Here is a 22041-nt window from a genome sequence, read left to right on the forward strand (position 1 = left end):
TCCAGTGTGCTTTGCCAACAAGGTACCTATCACTATCACCATTTCTACTTCACAGATAGAGGAAGGGAGGCTGTCACAAGCATGCAGTGTCTCAAGATATTGGTATAGACTCAGGCAGAGAACTCGGGTCTCTGATTACTGGGGTTTGGCCACTGATTCCCAGTGAGATCTATGTTTCTGCTTCTTCACTGGTGGCTAGCAGCTGTCAGCATAGCACTGAACGTGCAGTTGTTAATGCATTTTCATTAGCCCATTCTGCTCCATAGCATAGTGCACCATGGTAGTTAAGTCTGGAAAGGCATGAATAAGAGGCACAAAATCCTCCTCTCACAGTGAGGAATGCTGCCTCTTGGTCATTCAATGAGGCATCTAATGTAGCACACAGTTCTACTACCTGCAACTCAGACGTGGAAACCATGCAAGTCGCATGTGCGTGTCAGTGAGTCTCAGACTCCATACGGTCATGCAGACTGTGAAGTGAGAGATTGGGAAGTATGTGAGGTGAGTACTTAAGTAAGGTTGCCTGTCTTCACCTATGTTTCTTCTCCCCCCTTGTTCTAGAAGAGGCATTAAACTTGCTTGTTATCAGTTTTGATTTGGACTCTAATAAATTTACAATATGTTTTTTAGCTGTGAAACCATTTTAAACTCTACTTCCGTTGGATTATTTTCATTAACTGATAACTGGACACACAAACAGAAACTGCTACTACAGTCGTGTCTCTTCTGAATTTGCCCTGTCTTGAACTGTTGGCCCTGATCCTGCAGCAAGCTTCCCTGTGCCCGTTACAGACTTCATTAAGGTTTAGGGCATGACTATTAGAGTTCAAGTCTTCCATGGCAAATCAGCTTCAAAGGACTAGATATTGTTTGGGTATTTACTTATTTACACAATCCCATAATTGGCAATTTTGTTTCACATTCTCCACGCAAAATCTCACAGACAAACTGGGGTGAAATGCTGGGTAGCATGAACTGCAGCGGTTTACTGCAGAGGGGGTGAACCCTGCATAGCGTGGACATCAGACCATGTGGCCTGGGATTCAGGGATCATTCCCCAAAGCCTAAAAATCCAGTTAGATTTCTCAGTCATGTTTTCTTCCTTGTGTGGATTTTGGGGCTCCCAGTTCTCCCATGACTGAGCTCGAAATGATCCTGTTTGTATGGGTCTTTCTTAAGACAACATACTTGGGAAGAAGAGATGAAGGCTGGAAGCAAGGGCTTCTCACGCAGCATGCCTGTATGACTAGTTTGGACTGATCAACAGGACTGCCTGTAGAATGCTGTTTATTCGGATTCTTCACCTGAAAGATGGGATTTCCATGTGCCCCCCCAATTTACCAGTTCCCAGTGGGCAAATTAATTCTGGTGAGCAGACACAAGAAGACATACTACATCAGTTTGTGTGCTGGGTCAGGTAACAAGACATATTTTGGGATCAGAGGATAAAACCTGTCCGTAGCGTTCCATCACCTGATTTCATACCAGAAGACATGCCATCAGCGTTCGATGAGCTTTAAACTGGGGTGGCTTCGCTCTAGGATGACCCTCCACTCCAGGCACCATCCAGAGGGCCCTGGGCCACCATTTTTAATTTCTGCAGAGTTTAGGAACCACCACCTCAGCACTATAACACATCCCTACAGCCACGCACTGTGATACATCCCTGAAAGTTGTTTAAATAGCTGTTAAAAACAGGCCCATCACCAGCATCTGGTTTTGATGAGATTTGTGGGTACTGGTGTCCTGCAGGTGCACAAAAGTCGCATTTGCAGCTTTCTTTTTTGAAACACAAACGTTAGGGACCTATTAAAGACATTTTTAATAGTAAAAAGCCCCAAACACAAGTATATAGGTGAGTCCAGCTGAGTGGTGGCCGTCGACCCCGCCGAGAAGCACCAGCCGCCCTGCGAAAACTGGAAGCCACCGGGGGGCCGCGGGGGCCCGGGCCGGGGGCTGCGGCGGGGTGAGGGCCGAGGCCGGCCAGAGGCGGCCACCGCATGCTCGCCGGGGGTCGCGCCCGGGCCGCCGGCTGAGACGGCCGCTGCCGCCGGGGCGAGGCGAGGCGAGGCGGGGCGGGCCAGAGCAGCCCGCCCTCCATCCCTCCCTCCCGCCTCCGGGCGGCCGGGTGTGGCGCTGCGTCTCCTCGGAGCCTGAGCGAGCCGTCCCCGCGGCGGCCTTCACCTTCCTCTCCGCCGCGGCGGCGGGGCTCGGGGGGCGGCCGAGGCCGGGGCCTGCCCGCGGCGGGAGGAAATGGAGGAGGCGGCGGGGCCGGGCGGCGGCAGCAGGGGCTGAGCGCGGGCGGGGAGGCGCCGCCGTTGTCGCTGCCGCCCGCAGCCGGGCGGGAGGGGGGGGATGCAGCAGCAGCCGGGGCCGCCCGAGCGGGCCGGCCGCGCCGCCGAGTGAGGCGGGCCCCCGGCGGGAGCAGCGCCCAGCCGCTGGGGGCCGAGGCTGCGGGGAACGGCGCTGGAGGGCCGGTAAGCAGGGGAGGGGGCGCTGCGAGGGAGGCCCGGTCCCTGGGGCGGGGCTGGGGAGGGCCGCGGGGGGAGGCCCGGCGGCCGGCAGCCTCGGGCAGAGGCTCCTGCGGCCGGCCGGGCGAGGTAGCCAGCGGGTGCTGCGGGCGTCTGTTGCTTCTGCCCGGCGGGGGCGAGGGGAAGCCCTGCCCGCCTCCTCGGCCGGAACGGAAAAGTTTACGCCTGCTCAGCCCCGGTCCGTGCGCCCGGAGCCCGGCTGGTGGGCTGGGCTCTGCCTCGGCTCACCCCCTGCCCGCCAGGCCACGGCTGCGTCCCGTATTCTGAGGGCCCCCCTCTTTATACCGCTCCCGTGGGCAGCGCGGGGCGCCCTGGGGGAGCCCCGGGAGCCGCGGCCGCTCCCGGCGGTGAGGAGCCCTGTGGAGGCGGACCCGGCGCCCGTCGGGCGGGGGGAGGCAGGGTGCCGTTCCCGCTCGGGGTCGCGGGGCTGGCGCAGCCGGAGCCTGCCCGCGGCTGGGGCGGGTTCCGCGGCTGCTCCCGCAGTCGGTTCTGCCCCGCTGGCCGGTGAGTGGTGCGTGCGGAGGGAGCGCTGCGCCGGCCGGCGGGGGCTGGGGGCACGGCGAGGGGCCTGCGCCTGCCAGCGGGGTGAGGAGAGCCGCAGGGAAGAACCGGCCTCAGAAACGCCTGTTATAACGTTCAGTGGCACCACACGACTCACCAAAGTGTGATACATTTTAGTCCCAGTCATTATTTTATTTTTTTTAAGTGTAATAAGTCGTCCAGGTCTCTTCAAGATTACACAAAGGAGAACTTGATGAAAACGGGTTAGATATCCCAGCTGGCTGCTCTTTGGCCTTCGTTACCAGTTCCATTTCAAATTCCACGGTCAGTCGTGTGCTGATGGGCAGGTGGTTGGTGGTCTGAGGCTCCCAGTGTGCCACTGTTGGTCACGGTGCATGCAGGGACTGTCTGGCCCAGCAGCCCCTGTCCAAGCAGCATAAGCTGTACAGTAGAGGCTGGGCACCGACTTTTACTGTTGTTTAGATTTTCTTGCTTTGTCCCATCATTCACATGAAGATGGCAGTCTACCGCAAAATACGGGTGCCTTTTCCAGGTAACGGGTTACTCACAGGCCATGGGTCAAGCTTGCCATGCTTTGTGTCCTGATCTTTGGTTTGTGTTTGAGTGTGTGTTTGCAGTCCCATTTCTTCTCAGGCAAAACTGGCATCTGGCTGACCCGAGGGTTATGTGGCCATTGTGTCTTTGGGGTCAGTAGCCCAGGGAGGGAAGGACAGAGGAGTGGATGGAGAGAAGGAGTTTGGGGACCTTGTGCTCCTAAAAAGCGTTGCAACAAGAGGGAGGAGGAGTAACCTAAGAATCCCTGTGTATTTCATTGTGAGAAAATGGACTAAACCTTCAACAGCTTTCTTGGGTTTTCTGCTTGTAAAGAAAAAATATTTTTAGAGAAGAAGAAGTAAAAGATATATTTGGGAGCTGAAGGAAGGTAAAAAAACAATCCCCCAAAAATAGAAGCTAGTATATATTCACTAGAAGGTAAGAGGAGAGGCAACAGAAATGCAGTAAAATTGGAGATATAACAGGAAGTGTGATTACCTTATGTGAACACAGTAAAAATATTGAAGAAGAAGCTAGAGAAAGGGAAACAACACAAACACGTTATTTTTAAAATGTTACTAGTCATTGCATTGGAGTGTAATGGTTGAGTTACTCCTGTATACAGTTTTGAACAGTCCTGCTGCTTGAGACAAGTCATGAGCTGCTGATATAAATGTAGTTTTGTTTAGGGTGCTAGAAGTAACAGTGCTAGCCATTGTAATTACATTATGACAGATCCTCTGACAAGACTCTTACCACTGAGGAGTATGGTTGCAGATTTGTTGTGTGCATCAAAAAAGGAGTAAGACAAAACTGCTTAATATTTTCCTCTCAGCTTTGACATATTGAAGGGTAATAGTGGTGGTTGTTTTAGATATGACTGCAATTCTGTCCCCTTTCAGTCCAGTCCTTGAGGTAAGTAGAATGCTGCTTGTAGGTGTTTTTGGCTAAAATGTTGTTCTCCTATCCCTAGAGCACATGATCTAGCAGCAGGGTCCTGTGTGTGCTAACAGCTTTTCAGGTCAGCGGACGTGGAAATTGCTTTCCCCCTGTCATTTTACACAACTTCTTAGAAATCCAATACGTGAATTACGTAAGGGAATATAGATCAATAATCCTTACTGAATGGTGTGCATCCATTGCCTCTATAAAAGTGGGCAGACTAGCAGGGATGCTAGAGATGTTGCAGACCATTTTTACCATTCTTTATATAGAACAAATATACAGGGTTATACAGAAAGGTCTGGCCCATACCATTCGTTACATCTCTGAAAAACCTGCATCTGATGGTTAGAAAGAAGTTCTCCTCCTGCAGAATGTTCTCTGCAAGCTTCTGTCCGTCTGCTGCCTTGGAAGACAGGTTTGTTTGTATTTTCAATGTTGAACGGTTCTCATGGTTTTAGCAGAGCTACCCAAAAAGTAGAAAGGCCACTGCTACCTTTTGTGTCCTAACATCTATTTCGCGTTTCTTTCATTTGTGAGAGTTGGAAAATTTTTGAAATTATTGTGATGTCTGAAAACAAAGGTGATAAATGTCAGTGCTCTAAATGAGAGATGGACCTCATCATTTTCAGCATGAAACTTGGGGCACGTTTTGTACTAGTGCAATGGTAGGATAAGAATAAGTTTTGAACTACTTAGCTGGAAAGAGGTTAGTGCTCTGGAATTCATGCCATATTATTTGTATGCATATATTGTATACTTCATGGCTAACCGTATTTGATGTTGAAGAATAACGTGTCTCAGACATTGCATGCTCAGTTGGCAGCTAGAAAGTGCAGCATAAAATAGGAGATGACAAATGTAATCTTCATGGAGGTCACCTGTAATTGTCCAAAAGGCAGTTGCATCTTTTTACCTTAAATGCAGTGTTTTTAGGAGAAGTACTTAAAAATGGAATCATGAAAGAAGGAAAAAAAGGACCTCTCAGAAGTCAAACTGAAAAATACTGCACTGAGAAAATAAAAATAGGCCTCAACACTGCCACCCTAGCTAAAAATTACGATTTTTTTTTTTAATTGGGTATATTATGTTCTTTTCTTCTTCTCACCCATTTCACATACGTCTTTGGGGTCCCAACTCTGTTTGGAACTGCTTGTCTGCCTGCACAGGCTTTCAGCATACCCTGAAGATGTTTCAGTTCTGTCAGCTGCAGCGAGAACCCTTCCTGGAAACACTTGCATTGCTGCAAGGCAAAAGCTAGTTGGAAAAGCAATCAGCGCCTGTAGCAGTAGAAATGATGTTGCAGGTGGACATGCTGAAACAGTGTTAGAACTAGGCTCACTTCTGTTATTGAAGCTTTGTGGGAATGAAGAAGGTGGAATATGGTATGTGAATGAAAAACTTAACACGTTTGCATAGAAGTATTAACTAGCATGGTTTTAGCATCTTAGCTGGGAATGAGGGCAATCTCTTTCATTCCCTGGCAATTCACTGAAGTGGCTGTATAGGAAGTGTGATCACAAATCATGCAGATGTGACTCTCATTGAAGTTGCATGTGGCTACTTTAGGACTGAGTTTGATCCTGTTGCTGGTTACATGGGTATTTTGGTTTTTTGTTCTTCCCGACGCTACAAGCAACAAACCTCACAGGACTTTTGAGAGGATCTCATTGTATGAGGTTTTTGTGTTAGAACCTCTTCTGTTAAGTGTTTTGAAGTGTGTTGTATGCATCCTTCAAAGGAAGCATTCACTTACCAGCACCTAAGTTCAGGTCCTCGGCTGTCTTAAGTCTCCAGCAACAGCTGACACAATGATGCTTTATTTTTGCAGGATAAGTATTCAAGAGTGAGGTGTCTCAGGTTTTGGTAGGTAGGCAGCGATGTTTGCTGTTAGGTTTTTTTTGTTGGTTTAGGGTTTTTTTAGTTATGGAAGCTTAAATTTTGCAGTGAAGCTTTCACAGATACTTGGTGTCAGCCCCAGTGCTACCCTGGGTGCGTTGCCCATCAAGAGGCTGGAAATTCAGCTAAAGATGTAGCTTAAAATTTTCTACTTCTTCTAATGGCCGGGGACTTAAATCGTCTTTGTAATTGGTTTCCTTATATTGTGTTGTAACTTTTAACCATAAAAGAAAACAATTTATTAGGATGAGTTCGTAAAATGAAGCTAAGAAGTGTTCAGAGCAAACTTACAAACTGCAAGGTAGGGCAGACACCATGTGTTCATAATACAGTGCGGTATCACCATCCTTAGTCTGCTTGGATTCAGTAAGACCTGTGGTTTCTTTGCACGCTACATCTGTGGTCTCAGTTGTTTGGGTAACCCTTCTGGCACTCCTGGGGAAGTCCTGTCTTTAAGGCTTACCTGCTGGGATGCAGCTACAGGTAGTAGACGCTGCTGCAAGTGAACCCTTTATGTAGATAGTGCTTAGCATGATGGCAATAAAAAAAGTCTTCCAGTACCTGTGGTTGATACTTAAAGTGACAAGTGCAGTTGATAAAAGTGACAAGATGAGAAGAGACATTAATATATTTAAATATTTTGTCAGGTTAAGCTTAGTGTTCTGGCTCGACGGCTTCCAGCCTGTAATTCATGTAGGCTGGGCAGGGGAGGAGCACATGTTACCTGACCTGGGGTAACTAAGAATACTGTTAATGGTACAGTTTGGCTGATCTGCTGAGTAGCTACCACTGAGAAGGGAGGTTTCTTCATTCTCCCTTCCCTTCTTACAGTAAGCTGTCTTGCAAAGTTAAATAAAAAAATAAACTAAAAAAATCAGGGGGTTTGCTGGTCTGTCTCCGTGAGCAGCCAGCCAGCTGGTGCTATTTCCAGCAAAGGGACGGGACTGGGAATGTGTACGTAGGGGTGAAGGAGGAGGGAAGCTGGCAGTTACATTGCGTCAGCCTTAACATTGGTTAAAAACCCAGCCAAAAAGAAAGAAATGACATCTGCAGCTATGTTTTATGACACACATGTGTATTAGAGTTTAGTCATTTTTGTAATGGAAAGTATTTTTCTAAACTGGAACAAAAATAACTGATGTGTCGATCTTTCCTCTTTCAAACAGGAAGCAACAACTTTATATGGCTCATGTCTGACAACATGCACCACCAGTGGCTGCTGCTAGCTGCATGCTTTTGGGTGATATTCATGTTCATGGTTGCTAGCAAGTTTATCACATTGACTTTTAAAGACCCAGATGGTAAGTTCAATTTTAATGTCTGGTATGGAACAGAAAAATGAATAGTGCTTCATGCAAATACTCTTTCTGTGCAAAGTAGTTCTTGGCATGTTACCACTTCTTCAGTAGAATTGTATTATTCAGTAGAATAGTAGAGCAACTAAATTTCTTGAAGTGACAGTGCTGATACTCAGTTTCTGCTTGTCTTGGTAGAAGTCTGCAAAACTAACATCATGTGTTTTTTTGGTGGTTAAGAACAGAGGGGATGATGTTTGGCAGTACTGTCTTGTGAGGCCTGCTTTTTCAAATACCTGCGGTTTCAGTACCTTCATCCCCTAGAAGTGACAAGCAAAGCACAGAGCACAATTACCTTTTCAAAGACAAAGGAGATTCACAAGAATCAAAAGGGTTCATTTCACATGACACTAGTTTCTGTCATCTTGTGACTGCTTGTCCTGTGGCTGCAGTATTATGTAAAACTTGTGGAAAGTTTTATTTCATTTGCAATGCACTTAGCCTAGCCACCTCTGCCCTGCTTCTTGCATTCAGTTTTATCCTCTGCTGTTTGACTGACAAACAGCTTATAGGCTTTTCCTTAGGTTAAGTAGCCCAGATGGTAGTAAGCTGATGAGGAATTTAAGCCATTTGATGACACCATACAGCATGTTACAGTTTTCTGTCTGCTGAGGAACTACTGTTACAAAGCCATCCTGCAGAGAGTTCAGGGTGAAGGTGATGACATGACTTGCAGTCGTAGGAAGATGCAGAAATACAGATCTCTTAAGATATGGAAAAAATGTGTAACTTTTGAAGTACTGACGTCACTAGTGCCATTTGTTTCAGTGACTTGATAGTTGACAAATATATTGGGTGTACCTCTTTAAATAGCATACCTCTTGTGTGGAGATTTGTTCAGCAAATCTTATAGATGAGAACTGTAGGCTAACTTAGCTTTACTTGGTCCCAGCTGTGTTTGAGCCCTAGTACATCTGCAAATAAGCTGGTCTTACGTTAGGTAGTTAAATCTTCCAGTACTTCATTCTATGCCAACTCTTGTTTCTCAGCTCAGGTGTTAACTTTGAGTGATTCTTTGCATCAGAACTTGTCAGGAAGTTTAAAATGTAGTTTAAAAAAAAGGCTAAGAATATACCCTTTGCATTTACTTGCTTTTTATTATCTTGGCTTGCCAATTTCTTTTTTTTTCCTTTTCTCCCGTCTCTTCCTTTTCTCCCGTCTCTTCCTTTTCTCCCGTCTCTTCCTTTTCTCCCGTCTCTTCCTTTTCTCCCGTCTCTTCCTTTTCTCCCGTCTCTTCCTTTTCTCCCGTCTCTTCCTTTTCTCCCGTCTCTTCCTTTTCTCCCGTCTCTTCCTTTTCTCCTTTGCTGAATCTTCCTTCCCCTTTGAATAGGTCTCTGAGCAGAAGATGGTATAATTTCTTAAGCTCCAGTCCTGCAAAGGCATGACTATGGCTGAGTGTATGTATGTGTTGGAGATACCAGTGTTTGTAGTGGGAATAATGAAAGGAAGTAATTTGAATATACCAACAGAATTTTTGAGAAAGTCCAAACAGGATGGCCGATCTGAAGGAACTCTTATAGACTTAGTAAAATATGGCTTGTCAGAAATTTTCCTTATTCGGATATGTCTACTTAGCAGCTAGAACAACAGCAGCAGATGCTCAATGAATCCATGTTCTTTTGTTTAAGCCTTTTACTGTTGTCTCAGGTGCATGAGCAATAGGAACTTCTTAATGAGAAGGAACAAGTTTCAGTTCATCATTTCTAGTAGCAGCTGCAGGCATGCTTTTACCTAGTAATAATGAAAGATACTTTAGCTGCTCTTTCACTGAATCAGATTGCTTTGATTTTACAACAGGATACTGTGAAGTAAGTCGGTGTTTTAACTTTCTTTTCCATGTATGCTTTTTGTTAAAATCTGGTGTAGGCAGAGTAGAGTACTCCCTTAAGAAAAGGACACAGGCAGTACATACATTTTCTTGACCACAAAACAGTATACCACTGTGGATGAAGCCAAAGAAAGATTATTCACAGAAGAAACTATATAAAGGGGAAAATAGGCCAATGTGGATGGAAATAGTGAAGAAATAAGTTTTTTTGGGGTTTTTTTTTGCTTTGTAGGTAGTAAAAGCTGCCTCAAATTATTTTTGATCTTTCCACACCATGTAAAGTAAAGCTAAAGCTTTGTGTTATTTTTTTTCAGTTTTCCTGTGGCATACCAATTGCAAAAGATGCAAAGGGTTCTTCCCTTACATACTTTAATTGGTCTCTAACTATTAGCTGCCCTAAAATTATTAAGAAAGAACAAGAGTATCACCTGAGTTTATTCTTTTGTTGTGGGAGTCTCTAAGGAAGGACATCAGTCCAGTAATAAAGGAAGAGGAGATCTTGTATTTCTTGCTGGGTAGAGGTGTTTACTTAGAGCACCAAAGAAATCAAAGGTGGTCATTAATGACACTTTTATTCTGGTAATGTTTAAGAGTTTACAACAGAAGAAATGTACTGATATGAGGGGAGGAAGAAACCTGATAGAGTAAGTTTTTTATTTGGATGTGCTTTGGAAAGTTTATTGAAGAATAAGAATCTCCTACTCTCAGGTCCATATAATATACTCAGTCTGTCAGTCGTGATACTTGGATTTATGATTTCTATGTCTCTTTGCACAGTTTGTTTAAAAAAGACCAAAATAAAAGATTATGGACATGTTTCTTTGATAAAACTCAACAGAAGTTGTATCCAAAATTCCCCCAGAGTATATTCTTTAAAATATTCATAGTTTGTCTCATGTCTTATCTGTTATCTTCCCATTTGGGAACATGTTTTGTAAGCTTAATACAAAAAGTAATGTTCAGTTGTGTTAGTAAAGCAGAAATAGTTGCCTTCCCCCCCACCTTCTGTAATGCTTTTCTCTCTCGTCCTTCTTTAGGCTATGGTGCCAAGCAAGAACCATTGATACTGACAGCCGTGACAAAAGTGGAGGAGGTACATATGCCAGAGGAGAAACATTGGCCTGAAGAATTCCAGGTGCATACTCTTGAGATAAGGGTTACATGTATTAAAAGAGTGGGAGAAAATAAGAGGTTAAGTAAGGGCTTCCCATTGTTGAAAGAAATTGCTGGACAGGAATTATTTATTCAGACTGTTCTATTTAGATAGCGCAAGCAGAATTCATTTTAGCTTCACAAAGCTAGTTTGTTACTGTAACCTGCTGTCTTGTTTCATCCCAGTGATTCAACTTAATGTGTTTCGATTTTGAGGAGAAAATTGTTACAGTACTCCTTTATCAAGTCAGGACAGTAATTTTTGCCAGACTTTTTAATATAATGGCCCAATTTTTGATCACTTCTATTCTGCCTTGTCATAGCCATCAGGTTTGTGGTTCTTGAGGGCAAGCCTATGTCTTTATTCTCTTAGTGCTCTGCCCAATCTCTCCAATTCTTTTTATCAGTCTCCATTCCTTTTTCATGTTTTGTACTCTTTGTGCTTCACATCTCGGTGTTTTTCCAAAGTAGAACATGAACACAATGGTATTCAGTATCAGTTGATCCTTTAGATGCATAGTTCTGTGCTTTCAGAAATAAAGCAGAATGAATGTGGTACTTGCTAATTTACAAGGGAATTCTGAAGATCTCTTATGCAAATGTAAATTTGAGACTAGTTGCACAGTGGGCTAAGTCCAATTTTTTCTTCTGTTGGTTACATAAGTCATCATGTTTAGAGTATTTTTGTGGTGAAGCATGGAAGGTAGGTTTCCGTAAAACATGATGCTTCTTGTTTTCATATGTAAAAAAAAGTGAAATATAAGTTATCCTCAAAATACTTGAGAGAAACACTTTGTTCAGTGGAAGGCTGGCAGATTGGTGTAGTGAGTTTTAATATCTTCCTTCACTTGTAGGAAGAGGATAATAAGGTTTCTGAATCTAATTCTATCACTCTTGACTTCCTGACAGCCTGAAAGGCAGAACAATAATATTAATCCTGGTTGCGTGCAAAAGGAATTGTTCTGACAGATAAATAATCAGTCAGGTGTTTCAGATTACATTCTGACCAAGTGATACTGAAGAGTAACAAACAGAAAAAGTAGAGTGAGTTTTTTTCTTTATGGAGGATTGGGACAAAAAGTAAAATCATTCCTTTTTCATGTGTAGCTTGGATACTGTACCTAAAATCATAGAATCACAGAATAGTTTTGGGTTGGCAGGGACCTTCAAAGATGATCTAGCTCAACCCCCCTGCCATGGGTGGACGTCTTCCACTATATCAGGTTGCTCAAAGCTCCATTCAGTCTGACCTTGAACACTTCCAATGATGGAACTCCACAGCTTCTCTGGGCAACCTCTTCCAGTGTCTCACCACTCTCGTGGGAATTTTTTTTTCCTTCTATCTATTCCAAACCTACCCTCTTTCAATTGAAAACCATTATCCCTTGTCCTATCACTACAGGCCCTGGTAAAAAGTCTCTCTCAGTCTTTCTCATAACCCCCTTGTAAGCATTGAAAGGCCACAATCCCCAGTGCCTTCTCTTCTCCGGGCTGAACAACCCTAACTCGGGCTTTCTTCGTAGGAGAGGTGTTCCAGCCCTCTGACCATTTTTGTGGCCCTCCTCTGGACCACTCCAACAGGTCTATGTCTTTCCAGGGCTGAGGACCCCAGAGCTGGGTGCAGTACTCTAGGTCCAGAGCAGAGCAGAGGGGCAGAATCACCTCCTTTGATCTGCTGGCCACATTGCTTTTTTATGCAGCTGAGGATACGATTGGCTTTCTGGGCTACAAATGCATGTTGCCGGCACATATCCAATTTTTCATTCATTGCTATCCCCAAGTACCTCTCTGCAGGGCTGCTGTCAGTCAGTACATCTCCTAGTCTGTATTGATATTGGGGATTGCTAACTGTGTAAATCAATTAGTGCAAGGGGCAAGATGTGTCAGTAGAAATTTCTCATTACCTGTTAATCAGACAAGCTCCTTTTTCCTCTCCCCACTAATCATGAGGCAGAGGTGGTCACGGTTTCTGTCTTAGTTTCAGAAAAATGAGATACATCAAACAGTTCATCCATTTTTGGAGAGGGGAATCTTGCCTGCTTCTCTTACTTGCCACAGTAAGCACTGATGCTCATTGTGTGAATTTTTGTCCACTTAATTTTTTGCAGCCTGGATAAATGGAAACAGTGAATGAATACAGGTGCTAGAAAACAGCACAGAACTTTTATCTGAAATTATTCTATCCCAGCCAGATGGGTCAGCATTTCTAAGCCCCAACTTTTCAGAGATTAAAGCTTATTTCTGTTTAATTTCCTGTCCTAACTCCTCAGAAGCTTTCTTACTGGCTGTTGAAGCTTCGTGTGAGTTCCAGTATTTGGTCAAGGCAAGTTTTATCCACACAGATAAGACCCTGCTGCTCTGCAGCAGACTTAATTGAATGGAAAAGCTCTTACTACTTTCTACTACATAAAGACTTAAGAGTTGAACCAACGTGTACGGCAGCAGCGCCAGAAGGAAACTGTGTGCTACGTGTTTAGTTAATACGTAACAGTGTTTTCATCATTAATCTGGGAGTCATTAGTATGCACAGTTTGGGTATTTTTATACTTTAGAATTTGATCTGAAAACTAAATTCTTGCACTTTTTTTTTTTTTTTTCCCCTCTGCATTTCATAAAGCCAACTGGAAAAGCTTTTTCTGGAAATCTGATCCGTCAACCCCTGGTTCATATGGAAAGACTTGAGCTTCTCAGGAATGTCTGCAGAGACACTGCATTGAGAGATCTCTCTCACACTGCAGTTTCCAAATTCGTCTTGGACCGAATATTTGTGTGTGACAAGCACAAGATCCTGTTTTGTCAGACGCCGAAAGTGGGCAACACTCAGTGGAAAAAAGTCTTGATCGTTTTAAATGGTATCTACTCTGTTGTGGGTGTGTGGGTTTCTTTGAGGAGGAGGAAAGAACAGATTTGGTCCAACTGGGACATCACAAGAATGGATTCTTTCTGCTTTTCTGATACTGATGCTTAATTTCAGTTTTTCATTCTTCATGGTTGCTTCTAGTCCTTTCAAAACATCTTTTAATGAAAATACACCTGTTCTTTCTGTGAAAATAAATAATTGCTATTACTTGGCTCAAAAGTGATCTGAATCATGAAAGAGTACCCATATGCATGTGGTAGGTATATCTGTTATCTTTGAAGGGTGGCACTAATCTATAGAATTTGAAACAAGTGAATTACAAGGTATCACAATTCCCTAAGAAACAGTAGTATATAAAATTTCTGACTTAAGGCCGCTCACTTTTAACTAGGATTCTTAAAGAAAGCTAGTTAAAACTTGGCAGCTGCTGTTGTTTTGTACTGCTGAAATCTTGTGTGGGTGCTATCAGTAAGCCATCATAGGAGTTATGAAGATTCTGAGTTGCTTAAGGCAATAGTTTGGTCAACAAAGGTATGTTAGACTGTAGAAGAAGGAGTAAAGGGATTTGTCTGTCTGAAAAACAATCTACAGGGTGAACGCTGCCTGTATGCATGTAGTCTGCCATCCTCTTCTAGTAGCCTGGTATGCCAATACAAATAATGCATTTCCTCAGGGTTTTCTAATGTACCACTACCTGCACATACAAACTTAACATGATCATATTTAACATAACACAGTCTTGTTGGACATGAGACCCTCTTTCCTGTCTGTGCACTAGGGCTGTGAATTTGCTACTTATAGTCAGGTCAGTTGAGGTCCTTCTGTGGTTTTGCAGATGGCATAACTCACCACAGTGCGGACAAATCCTGAGCATTGTAAACCCAGCTTTCTTAAGAGAAGCACCCTGTGAACAGCCAGCTCTGTACTGGTGGTTTTTTATATTTTCTTTACCTTGTATGAAGTAGTTTGCACACCCAGAAGGAAACAGTCACAAATTGGCAAAACTTTTGTAGTGAAGAGTATGTCCTTAAAAACTTTAGTATTAGTTTCAACTTTGATATATGGATGGGAGCTAAAAATCCAGCAAAGACAGGCACACACCTAGGTATGGGCATGTGTCTTAAATACCTATGAAAGCCACACTGCAAGAAAGTACTAAATATGAAACTGTATGAGTATAGTAGAAGTACCTGCTCTTACCAGAATTTAACATTGATAACATGCAAAGAATAGCTCAGGACAGACAGGAATTGTTGGCTGCGTGCAGTGAAGGATAATTCATGTCTTACCAGCAGGGAACCTTTCACCTTGAGCTTCCTAGTTCTGGCATGTTGGATAATGACAGAAAGTTGTTTCCATATAAACACTGGTCTCTTCTGCCTTGAGCTGCCAGTGTACTAGTATTTGCTGATGAAGGCTACTGCTGCTGTTGACCTGACTTTCTCCTCTTTGGGTAATTGCGGCAGGTGGGACTGATGTTTCAGGGAGAATAGTTTATGTCTGAGTACCTAAGTTGTATTTGGAGGTTCAGGATAGAGAAGCGTAGCTGTGGCACTGTGGGGCAGCTAACTCTGCTACTGTTTGTACTGTTTGTACAGAACTGTGCTCTGGATGGATGCAAGTTTTCAGTTTCTGAGGCTATCCATTCTGGCATCTGTTGTCCACATGTAATTCACCTAAAGTACCAAAAATTATAATTAGAAAAGTCAAATTAATAAAATATAACCACCACCACCCCCTGAAAAAAAAAACAACAAACAAACAAATTACAAAACTGAGCTGCTGAATGGTGTGGATTGTTCACTGCAGTTCTGAAACGGAGACGGCCAAGAGACTTTCATCTAAAGAGCTTTTTTTGTAGCACCCTGCTGTTGTTGCAGGTTGGTACCATGAAATGATGCTGTTGTGTGAAGGCTTACGCCTAAAGCCCAAGGGGCCCATGTGAGATAATTCTCAAGGTCATAAAAACTTCCAGGATCGGGATCTTAAAATAAATGCATCAGAATTTAGTGATGTTATTTTTCTTGTCAACTTACGTGCTTGCAGAAATTAATATCTGGAGACTTTTTATTGTCAATGTTAGTGCTTTTTAAGCTGTGTAGTATTGTATGATTGAAATTTTTGTTTTAGCATAGTGTAGTTGTTAAAAGAACTTCATAGATGCTGACAGCAAAGTGCTTTTGTGTTGAAGCAGTTCCAAAAGCAGCCAGCAGCATTTATTTTTTGTTGGCGATAGATTGTCAGCAAAAAAGCCGGTTCCTTCTTTGGAGTTAATCCTCAAAGTCTTCCTCCATTTGTATGTGTGGGCAGAGGGAAGGAGAATGGGGACAGTGAGGTAGGGAATTACAGGCTTAGACATAATTGCTGATGAAATTTGTGTAACATGCTTTTCTGAAAGTTTTGAGGCCATTTGGTCTTGGACCTTGATGTCACATACCCTGAAGGATTTTAACAGTTTTTGGCTTCTCAGTCAGAATCTCTCGCCATTTAACAGTTTTAAACATAGTAACTGTAAATGCTAAAAATCCAGAAAAGAGAATGGTAGAGCAAAAAGCTGTCAGCCAAAGACACACACCTGCTTGTACTCACTTTTTTTCCCTTGAAAAATTCACTTGCGCTCCCTTTTTGATTTGTCTAGGAGCATTTTCTTCCATAGAAGAGATCCCAGAAAATATTGTACATGATCATGAGAAGAATGGCCTTCCACGCTTGTCCTCCTTCAGTGACTCTGAAATTAAAAAGCGGTAAGAGGTGGCTTCGCAGGGGTGTGGGAGGGGTTTGGAGTCAGTGGTGTTATGAGCAATCAAGAGTGCAACTAAAGTCTACATCTGGAATTGAGGACAATGGGGTTTCTGCTCCACTGCTTGTATTAGGGCACTATTCTATTGTCCTCACAGATGTTGCTGTCACTACCTTCCTGCTGGCTTTGAAGGAGACCAGTGTAACTGGTGATATAGTTAAGTGAGCCAGCCAGCTCCGGCTGGATATAGGGTTTCTGTAGTTCAATGCATGCCTAGCTGTTACATAGCTGACCTTCAGAAGGGGAGGTTTAGTTGGAAGGTCCACCCTGGTGCCTTGTATAGTAAATCTTACTGCCTGCACATAACATTGTCATTGCAGGCAAATTTACTTATTGGGATTGAACTGGGTAAGTTTAAAAGGTCAGTGCTTCTTAGCCTGGGAGTATTGTCTGTTCAGCTGAACCACTTTATCTTCCTGTTTGGGTGCTTCTTGCTCTTCTCAAAGCAGAAAAAATACTTCTCCGCAGTAGAGCCTTCTGAATTACTTTGGCTATATTTTTGACTGTGTCTGCTCTCATGTTTACTAGAGCCTATGCCATTTATAATCCTCGTAAGGGGTGGCAGCATGGAAAGACCAGGACATAAGATGACAGCAGACACTTGTAAGCTTGTGCTTGCGTGGGTTTTGTGGGTATTAAGCCGTTCTGAAGAGCCAGTCTCATACATGTGGTGTCAGCTATCAGTAGAGTTCAGTCCCAAGGTTTGTTACATTCAGTGGTACAAATCCATTTGTCACAGCTGTACCTGTGGAAATGGGGTCACTTGATTATATTGATAGCGTGCAAGTTGAAATATGGTCACTATGTTCTTGAGAATATGGATCCATTCCCTGTCCCTGTGAGCAGCACTATATAAAAAGTAACTGTTCAGCTGGGGGATGAGCAGTAGCTAGGGCATTTGAAGTTGAATGCCATTATGATTTGGGTTGTTGCAGTCAGCCCACCACAAAAGTTGTGCTGGAGAGGCATAAAATGGGTTTGGTTGGGAATTCTGAAATTGTCAGAGAGCTTAGGTGTACAGAGAGGGATGGTGTGGATCTGTTGATCTAGTTTGCTGACCTCTAGCCCTGCCTGATTAGGAGTGAGTCGGGAGAACCTGAAGATTGATACAAGTGCCTGTTGAGGCTAGAAAGAGTCTAGCCACTTACTTCAGTGTGGATTGGGCTCTAAACGTCCTTTCTCAGCTATTTACTGAAATAAACTTTGTTTTCAATTCATTCCTCCTACAGATGATCTCTGACTACAGAATATTACATACTACAATATCACAATAAAATGTGAAATTCTGTTGAAAACTGGTCTCATGAAAATAATGTTCTCAGCCATTATTGAAAGCACGGCAAAACATCAAATAAAATACCGGAATTCTTTGTTTACTTAGGAAGTGATTTGTCTAACTACCTGCCAGTGAAAAATGCAGCCTTTTGTATGCATTTAGCAGCACCAAGCCACTTTTTCCATGCCTTTGTGTATTTTGCTTCTTGAGCTTAATCACATGGCGTTAAAAATATCTTTTGACTCAGAGCTTTCAGCATCATTTGTGTTCTCCAGTTTGAATAAACTCCAGTAAATTCAGACTCCTCCAGTTTGAATAAAATGTGAAAACTAGAATGAAATACTTCCACTTTGTACTGCGTATAAAAACTGTTAGTAAGAAGACAGAACTTGTATTTCTTGTCCTGTTGGTTATAATATTGACAGACTATGCGAGTAGTGCAAGATTCACGTTGCTGTGTAAGACTTTCCTAAACGCACTTTAAACACTTTGCTAAACATTTTCTGTAATTATTTAATTTCTTTTTTTTTTTTCCTTCCTCTGTTTAGACTGAATTTATACTTCAAGTTTTTTATTGTTAGAGATCCATTTGAAAGACTTATTTCTGCATTTAAGGACAAGTTTGTGCACAATCCTCGGTTTGAACCTTGGTACCGGCATGAAATTGCTCCTGGCATCATTCGTAAATATAGAAAGAATCGCACAGAGACCAAAGGGCTACAGTTCGAGGATTTTGTGCGCTATCTGGGTGATCCTAACCACCGATGGCTGGATGTTCAGTTTGGTGACCACATCATTCATTGGGTAACATATGTAGAACTTTGTGCCCCCTGCGAAATCACGTATAGTGTGATTGGACACCATGAAACCCTGGAGGATGATGCTCCATATATCTTGAAAGCAGCCGGCATAGACCATCTGGTATCATACCCCACGATTCCACCAGGCATAACGGTGTACAACAAAACAAAAGTAGAGCGGTATTTTTCAGGAATTAGCAAGAGAGACATAAGACGCCTCTACGCACGGTTTGAAGGCGATTTTAAACTCTTTGGTTATCGGGAGCCGGATTTCTTGCTTAACTGACACCTAGGATAAGCTCTGAAGAAGTGTCTCATGGATTAATCTAAAACTGCGTGCATACCAGCTGCAACATGGACAGAGCTGAGAATGACCATTTGTTTTCTAGCTTTTTGATGTTGCTCCATTTTTCAGTGAAATATTTGTCATATGGACAAGTAGGGGCTTATAGTTGTTGTTTACTGACCATGTTTTCAATATGTGACATTGCAATCTGTTAGGAATGAAGTCTCTGCTATCTGAAATACAGAATTCCATTTCTTCCCTCTTCCCTTCAGGAAAAAAGGAGGAGAACGAATGGGCTTATGATCTTCCTACTCCCAGATGGAATGCCATTTTTAAAGTGTTGTGAAGTATTTATAACAATGGCATTTTCACTGTAGGTTAAGTCTGAAATGTGGGTGAACTTGATGATTCATGCTCATGAGAAAGGCGTGTAGTCTCCCATGAGCTTTGAAAATGACAGGCCAGTACAGGACTAAAAATTGATTAAATGCTTGACAAATAAAATCATCTAGGTTCTGTCATGTGGCTGCTATCATAACAGTAATGCTGATCTAATCCCATTCTTGTTTTGTCACAAAATGAATGTCATTAGACAGAAGCTTTAGAGGTGTTAAAAAAGGGACTGGTTCCAGACCCTAGTTGTCTTTGTATTTTTGTCAAGTGTTTACTGTACTTACTACTGATCTATTGAGCCTCGTAATTCTACTTTTGATTTTCAAGATATTATTTAACTCCTGGTTGTGTAAGCTATCTGAGAACACCAGATGCAAATGGGGCATAGAAGAAATATGAACCTGCTAGGGGAACTTCAAGGAAAATGAATTTAAAATAAAGTATTAATTGTATTTGCAGGAGCACATACAGAAATCACGAGATGCTCTCACACAATTTAACTTGTTTCATCTTCTAACAGTTAAGATTAATAAAGAAGCCACAAAAGCGAGATGTTCTATAAAAGAGCTGCTAGAGTTATTTGGATTAATGATCTACCTTTTTCTTATATCCAGTCTTGCTCAATGTTCAGTACCTCGGAGAACAGAAAATTTACCCCCTTCTGAAAATTCATCTCCCTGCTGCTAAAGGCGACAGGATGAATCCCTGATTTTTCCAGTGATTCACTGCCATGATGTCGACTCAAAAATGCCCAACGGTTGTTTTACCAACGGGGTGAGTTGCCTACATCCCAGGAGTTTGAATGTCACTTAAATTTGTGTACCCATTTTGTGCATTAAAAAGCCAAAACCAAGAACGGAATGGATGCAGCCATCATATTTGCCTGTGCTTGCATTGTGTCTCATAAAGAGCAGTCTCTTGTTTGAGTTCACCAGCAATAAAAATCAGTGCACCGCCACCTCATCCCAACAGGCCATGGGAGAGAGAGACCGTGTATCTGAAATACAGGAATTGCTCTGTCACAGTGAGCATGTGAACTGTATTTTTAAATTTTAGACCCAAAAGATTAATTTTCAGATCAGCATAATGTTGCTGGCTAGAAATGCTAATGATGGCCAGTACTATGGAATCTGCTCTTAAATCCAGCCACAGTATGTTTTTGATAGCTTCCTGTATCAACACAAGGAAGCGCCTTGCACTTGTGAAAAAGGAAAGCTGTGCCAAGCTGACATGTGCTGCTACCCACAAAAAGGAAGCTCTGTTGTAGCTGGAAATGATTTCAGAAAGATCTCAACAGACTAGTTGAAATAAGGGAGAATCATTAACTGGGCGTCATTGGCAAAAGAATAGCTCAGGGTGGCAAAGCTGGAAGATGGGATTTTTTCAGTGGTGGTTTTTTTTTTTTTTTCCTTAAAAAAACCCCAAACAACAATTACAGTGCCCTATCTTGTTAGTCCATAACCAGGGATAAAAAGATGTTAACAGCTCCAGGTTTTTCTGTGGTTTTCTTAATGTGGGAACTTAGCAAAATGTACTGTTAAACACATTTTGGAGCTAATGACCTGATTGATTACCTCTCTGCTGATTTAAAATGTAACAGTGAATAATGTATAGTAAATTCAGGCCTTAAAGTTTAATTCTAATAAAGATGAAGTAGAATTGTTTTCCTCTGAAAGCATAAGCTATTGATCACACAAAACGCCAATGTATGTTTTTATTTTTCTTGGTAAATTACTTAATGTATCTGTTGCTTAAAAGTTGCCAGATGGAAAGTGCTACATAAATATTAAGTAATAATATTTTTTTCTAATAGCTTTCTCTGCGTTGAGTTCTCTCGGGCATCTGACAGCAAATGTGAACAGAGCTACAAACTGACATAGGCAGAGGTGTGTACTGCTCTCCCAACTCCATGCTTTTCAGGCTGAGACTGGAACATTCAACTTAACCACAAAGTTTCCTCTTTTAGTGATACCCTCCTGAGCTATGTTTTCCTTCTAGAAGTGTGGTTTTTTTCCTCGTGTGGCTGAAGTAATGATGGTGCAATTTTGGTGTGACTCTTGCAGAAACTTGGATACCATGAAAGACCTTGGCAAAGTATGGTAGGGTTCTCCTTATGTCAGTCCGGTGCAGGTAGGGTGGCCTGAGTATACTGTGCTGGTGAGTGGGCTCTTGCCATGCTAGTTATGATGAATTAAATGTTTGTGGTTTGTTTTAGCTTGATTGTACTCTATACGAGGCTTTTACAGATTTAGTCCTGGTGGCGTGCATGAACATCATTTGGCTGTTTGGGTGTTGTTTGTGTACTGCTTTCAAACTGCAGGTAACTTTTATATCATATTTTGGGAACTGCTGGCCCGGATTGTTCTTTCTCTTTTTTTATTGTTATTACAGCTTCAGAAAACAAACTCACATCCTTATTTAGTGCATCTCTGTCTCTTTTTGTTGTCTCTCCTCAGAAGCTTTTGAATCCTGTGGCCAATCATAACCACATTTTACAGAGGAAAGTCGAGCTCTTGGGGAGAGTGAATTGCAGTAATCTTCTTGAAAATAGAGAAAATGTTCCTCACAGAGTCTATCCTGTATGTTAGCTTTAGGGGAACTACAGACAGGAAACTGAGTTTTACTGTTTCTGCTCGTCTTCGAGCTCCTTGTTTCTTGTGGACTCTTCCCCAGTGCTCTGAGTCTGACCTCTGATCTCAGCTAACAAAGACAAAAATCATAAATTAAAATATATTCCGTGGGTCTGTTATCTTCATGTTTCTTATAAAATTAAGGGCACTTCTGGACATCAGCTGACTGGGGTTGGGTTTTTTTTGAGGTCTTGGGCTTTGGGATTTTTTTCTTCCTTGTGGTGAAAGTGGAT

The 22041-nt window shown here is 42.7% G+C and overlaps 1 protein-coding gene and 1 long non-coding RNA gene across 2 annotated transcripts; one reads left to right on the plus strand and one right to left on the minus strand.

Annotated features, from left to right (window-relative positions):
* Window positions 1–2092: 2092 nt before the first annotated feature.
* On the plus strand, window positions 2093–20990 carry CHST10 (carbohydrate sulfotransferase 10). Its single transcript, XM_080377330.1, has 6 exons — window positions 2093–2477; window positions 7595–7729; window positions 10649–10746; window positions 13381–13615; window positions 16262–16367; window positions 18248–20990. The coding sequence occupies exons 2-6, from the start codon at window positions 7618–7620 to the stop codon at window positions 18783–18785; spliced, it is 1089 nt and encodes a 362-aa protein (XP_080233456.1). The 5' UTR covers window positions 2093–2477; window positions 7595–7617; the 3' UTR covers window positions 18786–20990.
* On the minus strand, window positions 10756–16287 carry LOC308059661. Its single transcript, XR_013926358.1, has 3 exons — window positions 16199–16287; window positions 14913–15299; window positions 10756–12872 (listed from the first exon to the last, which is right to left on the minus strand). It is a non-coding gene; the product is annotated as an uncharacterized lncRNA (long non-coding RNA).
* Window positions 20991–22041: the final 1051 nt, after the last annotated feature.

The sequence above is a fragment of the Falco punctatus genome (genome assembly GCF_963210335.1).
Source record: "Falco punctatus genome assembly, chromosome: 2".
Taxonomy (NCBI): Eukaryota; Metazoa; Chordata; class Aves; order Falconiformes; family Falconidae; genus Falco; species Falco punctatus.